Raw genomic sequence first — 12,186 nt, forward strand, 5'->3', positions numbered from 1 at the left:
AGGCTTCTGAGAAGAACATTGCCTTTTCTGAAGAAAAAAAAAAATCTTCGGTAATGATTTGCAAATAAATTATGTTAATTTTTTCCATTGAATGTTAAAGAGATTTTTGTAATTTGGGGTGCTAATAATTTCATCCTTGGCTGGCTGGTAGAGAATCTTCTCTTACCTCGGAATTCTAGTTTAAATCCTCTCTTTCTGTATTTGTATTTCAACAAATACTTTTGTTTTCTATTTTGTTTTTTGTTTTTTTTTTTTTCTAGTACTCTAAACACTTCCTGAAAGAATGATGTCATTGCTGGTTATAGTCTCAGTTAAAGGTAGCCAAAGCCCATGAGGAGGTCTGGTAAAGAAGTTACACTGTTCTGTCTTCTTGTGTAGCCTTGTTGCCTAACCCAGTCGATATTTGTTGACTAACCCAAGAACTACTGGAGGCATGGCCCTTTCTTTTGTCATAAAAGACCCCCAAGGACAGCTCACAAGTCACTGAGGATGATCTTGAGGGAAGGAGGTCAACAAACACCTTTGAATATCGACTATATAACAGGTGTAATGCAAAGTACCATCTACTATGTGAGGTACTTTCTCTTCCGTACTGTTGCCATCATTCTTCCTTCTACTCCATGCAAGTAAGCCTGGGGCTAGAATTCAATTTATAATTAATGTAAAATTTAAATTAAAATACATTGCTTTCTTTGCACTTTCAAGGTGGCATATTCTACACATCCAATATATGAGAGTGTATTTCACATTGTCAAACCAGGGCAGGGCTGGATGTGACACAGTCCACTGGGGCTTAATTCTTTCTCTTTACAGGCCTGTCTTACAATAAATTTCTTTTGCAACTTAGTTTTTCTATGAAGGAATTGCTATGTTTCCTCATTTCCACTTTATTCCACCCCCCCTTTTTTTTTGGTTACTAGGAAGGTTGGAAGTAAATTTCATTATTCAGGTATAACAACAATTTTATAGACGATGGTATTGAAAGTGAGTTACTCAGTGCTTTTCATTGGCCCAAGAAGAGACTGTTGGCATGGAGCACCCAGGACCATAGGAGTCTGTGAGCTGCCTGCTGTGGGTCACTTGGAACCTTGGACTTTTTGGACTTCCTTGTGGGGAAGGGAGATTAGGGACTATTTTGTTATTCTCCTGTAATCTTTCAAAGGCAATACATAGTTGTCATCCTTGGTCCTAAAATGAGCAATTTGGCACCTGTTCTCTTAGAGTACTTGCTTCAGTCCCCTTTGTTGAGCACGCCCTCTAGTAGTTGTTTAAGTTTGGACTCTTGCTCATTATTCTATCACCTTAGGTAATGTGCCCAAGACTAATGAGAATCCTGTGTAATTCACAGCAATTACAAGGTGGCTTGCCACTCTTACAACTGATATAAGAGACACAGAGAAGGGGAATTAAGCAATTCCTTCTAAATAAGATCTGGGATAGGAATGGGTAGTGTTTTACAAATTAGCACTTTGGACAGGCCTTCATGTACTTGATAAGAAATGCTTTACTGTTGAATGTTTATTGCTAATGATCACTTGGATTATCAGACTTAACGATGTGATTACAAACCCAAGGGAGGGCATTTTGTCAGTAATTTTGTACTTTTATAATGTACTGTGATCTTCACTAGTTCATGTTCTCTGTGGCTTCATCTCAAGCTGATGAAGTATTTCGGAAGTATTAATTAAGTTTCACAATATTGCTGGGAGATAGGGAGGTTTCACCATACCTTCTGAGATGAAGTCAGGAAATAACTGACTCATGACTGAGAACAATATCCAAGAAACCAAAATTAGGATCATTTAAAACACTCAAAACATTTTCACTTCAAATGCAATTATCCCTTCCCTTATAGAAGGGAAAGTCATTGTTCGTACCATGCATCCGGTTGGAGCTCACAAAATCCTTGTCTTCTTTGTCAACACTGAAGGGGCGCCATGTGAACCTCTGAATGTTCTCGTCAAGATACCTGCTCAAGTTCTCATCAAAGACTGTGAAGAGGAGGTAAAATTCCTTGTCTATTCCCTTCTACAGAGAAGAAAGAGATGAATGTGTAAAGAGTAGAGCTTGGAGGAAATTGTTCTATTTCACTTTTAAAGTTAACATCAAGTAAATGAGGACCGACATCAGCCATAGATTTTTTTTGGCTCATTTTGCAAATCGGGATTCCGAGCGTGATTCTGATAAATTCATTTTATACCCTAAAATTTCATCTTCTTCATTACATCCTTCTCCCTCCCCATTAGACTTGCTAAGAAGAAATAAGTCCTTATTCAGAAGCTTTTCTAGACTGTGGGACTCCTGTTTTCAGGCTGGTCGTCACCCTTTTATTTTCCATGCCTACACCTCTCTGCAGCTGTCTTCTTGTCCCCATCCCTTGCTGACTCCAGCTACCCTGATCTTTTGTTCTTCTGTGACCATCCAGCTTCACTCCTGCCTCAGCAACTTTTCATGCGCTGTTCCCATTGCCTAGAAGTTTCTCCCCAGGCTTGCCTGGCTCACTCCCTTACTCAATTCCATTCTCTGCACAAATCTCACCTCCTTGAGTACCCTTCCCTGAATACCCTGTGTAAAAGAGTCACCTGGCTTCCACCCTGCCTGCAAACTCACCATTCACCCCCACTCTACTCTTCTTCATAGCACTTGTCTCCACAATAATATTTTGTTTATGAATTTATGTTTATGATCATTGTCCCACTGCATTGTGGCTTTGTGAGGGTAGGGACATTTTGGGTTCCTCTCTATGTTCCCAGTTTAAGAAAAAAAAGTGCCTGGAAAAGAAGGTACTCTACATGTTTTTGAGTGAAATAATGAATTCACATAACCCATGAGACTTTGCTAAATTATGTTAACATAAGTTGAAATTGAGGGGACCATGGATTACTTCCTACTGTGTATATTCTTAATCACTGTGTTTGAGCATGTAGCATCTTGCATTGTTGAAATATGCTTTTATTTAAAGCTGAACCAGAGAGGTGACTATATTTTCTTTCCTTCAACCATCTTCCTATCTCTAATGTGTTCTCCTCCAACCCACCCTTTACCCTGCTGCCTACTCTGGAGGGATCCCCAGAAATGCCACTGATCACATCTCTTGCCTACTGAAACTGGACAATACAGTCTAAACTTGGAGTGATCTGGTCCTTGCCTTCCTGCTCAGGCTCATCTCTTGGCCCATACCTCCTGGCAGTTTGAACCAAAATGAGGCCAAACTCTTTGAAGCAATCTGAACTTGCTGTTTCTGCAGACCTCTGTCTTTCATGCATGCATCCCTTTAGCTTGAACCTCTGCCACCCTAAGTCAACCTTAAAGGCCAGTTTGGCTGTCCCACTTCTGTGATGCTTTCCTAATGTATTATCAAAGATATGGGTAGCCTTTGCTTTATTCTTGCACCATCCCTTATATTCACTTACTGCTTTTATCCTGTGCTGTTTTAGAAGGCAGTAATTTTAGATCATGAGCTATGAAAAGGAATAATGTAGACTTGAAATTTTTAAAAGTAAAATGTAAAAAATTAGAGAGAACTAAGAGGTTATATGTATATATATATATATAATATATATATGTATATAAACATATATCTTTTTAAAATATATCTTTTTAAATTTAAAAATAAGATAAAAATAAAAATAAAAATCTTTTTAAAAAATGTGTGTGTATATGTACACATATATACACACATATATATACATACATATGTATATATATACACACACATTTTTTGATAGACAAAGATCACAAGTAGGCAGAGAGAGAAGCAGAGAGAGGGGGAAGTAGGCTCCCTGCTGAGCAGAGAGCCCGATCCAAGGCTCAATCCCAGGACCCTGAGATCATGACCTGAGCCAAACGCAGAGGCTTCATCCACTGAGTCACCCAGGTGCCCCAGGTCAAATATATTTTTAAAACAGTATGGGGTTCTAGACAAACCATAAAAGACTCTTAATCTCACAAAATAAACTGAGGGTTCCTGGGGGGTAGGGGGTTAGGGATAAGATGGCTGGGTTATGGACACTGGGGAGGGTATGTGCTATAGTGAGTGCTGTGAAACGTGGAAGCCTGATGATTCACAGACCTGTACCCTTAGGGCAAATAATACATTATATGTTAATTTAAAAAAAGAGAGTGTGGGGTTCTAATGTCATTCTGCTCATCCACTGTGGAAACTGGGGCAAGTGATTTACCCTAAGTCCTCAATCCCTCATTTGCAAAAGGAGGATAAAAGTAGTCACCACTTCCCTTTTTTTGGTGAAAGTTAAATTAGATAATATAGGTAAAGTACTCAACACAGCATCTGGCAAATCCTAAGTGCTCAACATTAAGTGTGATTATTATCTGTGATTGCAACTGTCCATAAAACAAGAAGAAACCACTGAAAAGTGTTGAGTTGAAGAACTTCATCACCTGCAAGTCATTTGGAAAGTACCTGGGTCTGTGAGGGTGGGAAATAAATCCAGGAAAAGGTTAGAAAGTAGGTGATAGGACCCTGTGTGATAGTTAATTTTATGTGTCAACTTGACTGAGCTGCAACGCCCAAATATTAGGTCAAACGTTACTCTGGGTGTTTCTATGAAGATGTTTTTGGATGAGATTAACTTTTGAATTTGTTGGATGGAGTAAAGCAGATTGCTCTCCCCAGTGTGGGTGGGCCATATCCAATCAGTTGAAGGACTCAATAGAACAAAAAGTCTAACCCTCCCACAGGTAAAAGGGAATTCCCCCTGCCTTTGAAGTGAAACATTGACTTTTTTCTGCCTTCAGACTCAACCTCAAACATAGGTTCTTCCTGGGTCTTAACCCTGCTGGACTTTTGTGTCTCCTGGGTTTCTTGCTTGCTGATTCTCTCTGCAGATCGTGAAACTTCTCAGCCTCCATAATCATGTGAGTCAGTTCCTTATAATATGTCTGTTTCTGTTTACATATACGTCCTTATGGTTCTGTTTCTCTGGAGAACTTGGATTAATCCACCCCACCACCTGTGCATGGAATGCATCTGAGTGATGACGAGTGTCCACAGCACAAAGATCTTTTGTGAAGAGTACTTACAACAGTACGATTTAGGATCCCAGAGCAGCAGGGAAACTGGGAGGTCTGAATCATGATCCATCATACAACTTTGAGTGTTGAAATGTGGATATGGGAAGTGAGTTTTGCAAATAAGGTTGTCCTGGAATTTTTAGTGTCTACTTGCAGGCCACAAGTTTAATGTTTGAGTGTGTGTAACATGGCTTTTTCTGCTACCTAAACTTCTTAATATGAATTTGAAGATGGAGTACTTATCTTGTATTTCATTTATTCAACCATAAATATCAGTTGAGTGTCAACAGTACATCAGACATTGTTCTGAGGAATGAATATAAGGCAGACAACTTTCCTGCTCCCTGCTACTTGTATTCTCATTAGACGAAACATACTAGACACATAAAAAATAAAAAAAGAAAATGTCCTATGACAGTCAGGGGATGTGATAGAGTATGACTTTAGCCTGGGTTTCAGGGAAGGCTTTTCTCAGGAGGTGACACAAAGAGCCAGCTATGCAAAGGTCAGGGGAAGGCATTCCATGCAGAGGGAGCCTAAGAAAGAGGCACTAAGCCAAGGATAAGACTGGCCTGTTCAAGGAACAGAAAGGTTTATATGGGTGGAGAAGAAATAGGCATGAGGGAGTGAGGGAGATATATCAAAGAAAGGGTCAGAGGTTGGGCACATAGGTCTAGGCTAAGGAATATAGATTTTTATTCTAAGTGTGATAGGAAGTCACTAGAGGAGGGTGTGTGTGTGTGTGTGTGTGTGTGTGTTATGTTAGTGGAGGGTGTTTAACATGGATATGACTTGATATTATTTGCATTTTAGAAAAGTCACACTTGCTTCCCTGTGAAGAAACAGATCACAGGAGAAACGGGCATGAAGAGGGGATGATACATGATCTAGGTGAGAGCTTGGATGAGGCAAAACATAGTTTTCTTTTGTTTTGAATGACATTGGGAAGACAGCAAAATTTTCAAGGGTGCTCAGATTTGGTAATAGTACTGTATCTAGACTAATTTCCTGACCTGGATAATTATGTTTATTTACGTCAGAGAATGACCTTGCTTTTTGGAAACATGCTGATGAGACATGTCAATTACCTAACTCAAAGAGGTCAGGGGGAAAAAAAAAAACAACTAAAAATGAAGAGAAAGCTAATAAAGCAAATGAGGCAAAATGTTTATATTTGGGGAATCTGGGTGAGGGATATATGGGAATTCTTGGGTTTTTTTTTTTTTGCAACTTTTGCATAAGTCTGAAATTATTCAAAATAAAAACTATTCAAAATAAGATAGGCATAGATGGCTGGAGAGTAAGAGAGTCGAAGTAGGGAATCTGATTAAATGGCCATTGTAGAAGGCATGGGTGTTAGAGAAGGGCTCTATTAGCACCTGGTTAGATTCTGTGACACCCATTCACCCCTGGGAGAATTTCCTGGAAAGAGATACAAATACCTCTTTTTTGTGTTCTCGATCTGCCTAATGAGAAGAGACCTAAGCTTTGACCTATTGAAGACCTGCTTTAGCATGTGTTTCATAAGTACTTTTCGTATTGAAAAAAACTTTGGCCAAATGGATTTCTCTCTCAACCAAGTCCCAGGTGTGGGGTATTTCAGGTTGCTATTAATTTTTCTTCATGTAAATTTACTGACCATGAGTGGTGTTTGACTCAGGCAACAACCTTCACATGCTACGAGGTGCTTCTAGCAAGCATCCAAAATACCATCAAATGGATGCAATAGGGACAAAATCGGAACTACCTCACAGAAGTTTTCTGGCACTCAATTTCCTGGGCTTCAGTATTTAGCTATATGAAGAAGGGTATTGTATTGGGAAAATAAACAAAGTTGGAAATCCAAAGCCCTCTGTTACCGTTGAGTTTCACTACTTACTACTTGGGATATCACTCAATGTCTTTGGGCTTCAGTTTCTTTAACTTTAAAATAGGGATGGTCATTCTGCTTTGCCTTATGTAACCTTGGGGTACAGTGTAACTGTTCAATCTTATTACACATGCATTATTGAGGGCCCACCTGGAGGGCCAGTGACACATTGAGCCTCTAATAGATATTTCCACAATTGGCACTTTGTGCAGGGAAATGAAAATCTGAGGTGGACCAAGACACTTTGTGTCCTCTACCTAGAAATCGCCTGGAGCCTAAAAGTGGGTGCTTATAATGCCAAACATTATAAAATATACCATGTAAATAAATAATCTTGCTATTTCTGATTAGTGAAATAAATCGAAATGGTTATATGATTAGATTTTCCTCCTTTCATCAATGTGTTTAATATCATGTAGTCATAGCTTGAAATACTATGCTTTGCCACACTAGTCAATGCAACCAGCAATGCCTCCAAGTTGGGACTTTCAAGAAATTATCTACATGCTTTTTTGTACCCTTGACTCTAGTGATTCACTTGCAGCTTACAGTGGTGAGTTACAGTGGTTCTCAACCCTGGCTACACACTGAAAAGCACCTGGAAATTCTGGTTTAATCAGTTTGGAGCACTGGAATGAAAGATGTTTAAAAGGTCCCTTTGTGATTCTAACATGTGGCCAAGTTTGAGAAACCTTGTCCAAGAAGAAAGGGTCCCAATTCACAGTCCACGTAGATCTCTGAAGATTCTAGAATTAAAGCAATTCACAGGGACAGGGACCCACCAAATTCCAGCCACGACAAACAGAAATCCTGGGTTTCTGGGTGGGCATTTGTAACTTTCAGACCTTAAACTTACCTTAAATTTAAATTCAGATCTTAAATTTACAAAAAATAAAATACTCATTCTGTATTTTAAGTCAGGAGGAGGAGGAAAATCAAAGAAGGAGGAGGAAAAATCAAAATTTTTTTTTTCATTCCTGACACCTTATTATCCTCTAATCCCTAGCCATATTACTGCCCTCTCCCACATACAACACTGAGGAGAATTTAGTGACCTTTGATGGCCTACCTGTGTCCCATCGGCATTGAGAGCACCCTTCTTACAGACTAGCAATGGCCCCAAAAGGCCAGCACTGGTGTCCTGGATAGGCTCCACCGCTGAGAAGTAAAGATAGGTCAGACAGGGGGGATCACCTGCTGTTGGGCTTACGCTCTCAGGCACCATCCACTTGTATGTGAAGGTTTCACCTGGATTCACATGAGCCCCTGGCTTCAGAAATCCTGAGCAGATGAAAGATGAAAGTTACTCTCAAAAAAAGAGCCAAGAACATTAAATTTGTCAGACTGGGTCTTCCAGCCCTGGGGTCTCTCTCTGATGTATTTTGTAGAAGGGCAGTTGTTTCCAGTTGTGTATCTTACCAGGGAGCTCACTGCCACAGTCTGCTGTTATGAGATAGAAGAAGCTTATATCCAAGGGTTATCTTCTTCCAAGATTACATTTAGTGTCTCTGCAAGATACTCTTTCTTACCCAAATACTAGAGTTAGCAAATATGAAGAGTGATAATTGCCTCTCTACCAATTAAATGTAAATCCACAAACTCTCATTGAGTGTCTTCGTATGTGGAATACATTGTACTCAGCACTGCTGAGGGTACCCCAAAAAGTTAAGCAAGAGCCCTATCCTTAAACAGTTTGAAATCTAGGTTGAACTGGGAAATAAGCCAAATAACCATGAGATAGAGGAGGTAAGGGAAGACACAGGGTGACAAAGTTGGTAATTGGCAGGTCTGGGATTCAAACTCAGGGCTGTCTGATTCTAAAGACTTGGCACTCAACCCACACATTGGAGTGCCAAATGAATACGTTGAGTCTCTCCAGCCATGCTGAGGCCAAAAACTCTCTGCACCTTCTCCAGAGCTTTGCAAAATGGTACCCAATAAATTTGCTAAGGTAAATGATAAAAAATATAGACATCTGGGCTATTACTGGTGATCTTCCTACACACACACACACACACACACACACACACACACACACAGTGACTATGAGCACTCTGACCAAGGAGAAAGTACAGGTAGGAGAGAGGTTGCTGCAGAAGCAGGGAATGATGATGGGTCTGGGGAGGGGGAATTCTCCCTCCAGTCCTCCCTTTTCTCTTCTCTTACCATCACCTCAAAGCCTGCTCTGAACTGGGCCTAGCCCCATCCTTGGGCATGAAGTATCCCAGACATTTGTGATGTCTGTTGCAGGGATGGGGAAGACTTCCCAGGAGACTAGGAGGTTCCCAAGAGCAGTATCATGAGTGGAAGCCTAGTTCCTGTGGCCACTGGGCAGAAGCTCCTTTTCTTACATGTAGGGAGTCTCTGCTACCTACTCTGTGATGAGCTACCTCCCCTGTGATGGGGAGGGCTGAATATGATGGTAAGCACATAAGACTGATTATAGATAAATATTTGTCAACAGAGACAGAGTGAAGACCATGTGTAGGATTTTGATGTCAACCAAACCCTAGAAATCAGATTTTACCCTCAGCTGTCACCCACAGAATCCCGTGTAACCTGTGGCTGAAAAACTTTCCATCTTAGGGAAGTGGGGGTGACTGTGAATGTAGCTCACTTTGAGGCTTATTACATTACTGTGGGAAAAGGAAAGAAATGAACATTTCCTAAGTGCCTATTGTGGAGTAGACCCCGCCCTGAATTCTCTCGAGCTCCTTTCGAAGCCCTGTGAGGTAAGTGTCACCAGCTGCGTTAGTAAGGAAAGAGTAAGGCACAAGCTCACAAAAGCTCTCAGGGCTGGTAAGAAAAGCATTTGAACCAAATCTACCCAGTTCTAAGTCCTCTGTTCCTTCATCCTCTTTCCTCCACGAGGTCAGGCTGAGACTCACCATCTATGTTTGGGGCTGCATCAGAGGCCTTGTCATAGATCACGCCATGGGGCAAAATACTGTAGACTTTGTCGGCTTTGTTGGCAAAGGTCACTAGCAGGGTATCACCCACCTCTGCCCGGATGACAGGGCCTGAAAGATATCAAGAGGAGGAGGAAGAAGAGGATGAAAAGGGGCAGAGGGAAGTGAATATAGGCAGGAGAAGAAGATTCATTCCATGTACATATATGCCCCACTAGACCTCTCCCCCCATTCAAAACATGACAGATGGTTTTATTCTACCAAGAATTCCAAGATGGGCTTCTGCCTCAGAGAGTCTCTTTCTTCGAGTAAAAGTGGCATCAACATACTCCATATACTGAGCCTTCCAATATTTTCCTCCAATTCTGTTGTCCCCTTGTGTGAAGTAGAGCTCGGAGTCACTGTGTAAAGAATAGGAACCTGACTGAGACCACATCTCTACATATCCACCAGATGCCTTAATCATGGAGCTTCCTTTCATTATCTTAGCTCATTCACCCACCCATCTCCCCGGGAAAGATGGCCCAGTCTTCAACCAAGTTCCCAGGAATAGTCAGGCAGCTTTGAAAGTCTCCAGAGGGCTGGATGGTGGACAAGCTCATTCCTCTCTTAGCCACCATACTTTCTTCCCCAGAGGTCCAGTGACTGAAGAAAACACAGGTGAACTCCATACTTACTGGCACTGGAGTCCCAGAATGGCATTCTACAAAGTAAAGAGCTAACCAGTTTCTTTCCAGAGTAAGTATACCTCTCTCTCTTGCTGATGTCAATATGAATATTCTCTGCTTTTAGTAAGCTCTTTCATATCTGGCATGATTAAGGTATGGAGTGTCTAGTTAACCAAATAGTTTAGCCAATGGAGAGTCATCATATAAACTATATACATGACATACCAAATTCCCAAGTTGTGAACTACAGTGGTGTGAATCCGGACTAGCACTGTCTCTTGAGGCCTTAGTTTTGCTGATGGTACGACCACTCTTGCAGCCACACAGTCTGACTTTGTCTTCTTTCTCTGCCTTTTCTCCCTATCTTGTTCATCCTTCCTTCTCTGTACCCTTTTTGCCTCTTTTCCTTGCCTTTCTCCCCACTGCAACAACCCCCATACCTGCCCCCTTCACCTTGTGTTTGCAACATTTTACGAAGCTCCAGCTACACACTCTATGCCCTCCCTCTTGCCTCAGCTTGTTCCAGGTTCTCCCTTCAGCATACGCACTACTACAACATTAACCTCCAAGATGGTAATTTTCACTGCCATTTCCTGCTCCAACATCTTCACCTACTTACATCCTTCAATCAGATAAAGTTCAAAAGGATTATAGGACCTCTGGGGTTGAGATCCAGTTTACCCAATCCTCTCCCTATGGCTCTAGGCAAACCTCCACTCCCCTGTGCAAATTCCCCATCCAGTCATTTTGATCTCACTGACCCCTGCATCTAAAATTTCCCTCCTGATGATTCACTTATATAAACTCCACTATTCTTCAAGATTTTGCTCAAGTCCCATTTCCTCTGTGAAGTGTTCTTTGGCTATCTTAGCTCTCTCTGAACACCCAGAGAACTCACTTGTCTGGACAACTCATCTTGATCTTATTTGTAACTTACCAAGTTATTTTTCTCTGTGCATACAGCCTCTTTCTGATCCGAGGGCGGGAAGACTGCCTTACACCTCTCTGCAACCCTCATGTTAATTTTTATTTTGTGCTTTCATATATCACATTAATTATCAGTTAAATATGCTTTAATATTTCCTTTTTCTTTTTGACACAGAGAGAGAGATAGTGAGAGAGGGGAACACAAGCAGGGGGAGTGAAAGAGGGAGAAGAAGGCTTCGCACTGAGCAGGGAGTCCGATGCAGGGCTCTATTCCAGGACTCTGGGATCACGACCTGAGCTGAAGTCAGACGCTTAATGACTGAGCCACTCAGGCACCCCTAATATTTCATTTTTATAAGGTGCTTCAGAATTCTGGAAGGCTTCTAAGACAAAATTCCCAATGCCAATCTCATTATTCTGTTTATAGAGAAATACTAGTCAATCTAGAGTGTCGATATCAAACAGGCTCATATATGGTTCATATGGATTCTTTAAGTTAGGTTCAAGGGCATCAATCAATCAAACAATTAATCAATTTATGATGAAATGAATGAAGGGTATCTTATCCATCACAAAGAAAATTTTTAAAACATTCCCTCAAACACAAAAGGGATCATAGGGTAATAACGATCATTCTTGGTATCATACTGCACATTTTAAAATGATTTCACAGGGGCACCTGGGTGGCTCAGTAGGTTAAGCCACTGCCTTCGGCTCAGGTCATGATCTGAGGGTCCTGGGATCAAGCCCCACATCAAGCTCTCTGCTCAGCGGGGAG

General features: G+C 41.1%; 1 protein-coding gene across 2 annotated transcripts in view; it reads right to left on the reverse strand.

Moving 5' to 3' along the window:
• Positions 1–12,186, reverse strand: part of HEPHL1 (hephaestin like 1) — an 86,151-nt gene that overhangs the window by 43,245 nt on the left and 30,720 nt on the right. For both annotated transcript variants that reach the window (XM_032852791.1, XM_032852790.1), the window contains exons 7-10: positions 10,075–10,214; positions 9,793–9,924; positions 7,974–8,185; positions 1,878–2,028 (exon numbers count right to left, since the gene is read on the reverse strand). In XM_032852791.1, the coding sequence (XP_032708682.1) occupies positions 1,878–2,028; positions 7,974–8,185; positions 9,793–9,924; positions 10,075–10,214 (635 nt within the window). The remainder of the gene's footprint in view (positions 1–1,877; positions 2,029–7,973; positions 8,186–9,792; positions 9,925–10,074; positions 10,215–12,186) is intronic.

The sequence above is a fragment of the Lontra canadensis genome, unplaced genomic scaffold (assembly GCF_010015895.1).
Source record: "Lontra canadensis isolate GAN:19392208 unplaced genomic scaffold, GSC_riverotter_1.0 scaffold7, whole genome shotgun sequence".
NCBI classification, from domain to species: domain Eukaryota; kingdom Metazoa; phylum Chordata; class Mammalia; order Carnivora; family Mustelidae; genus Lontra; species Lontra canadensis.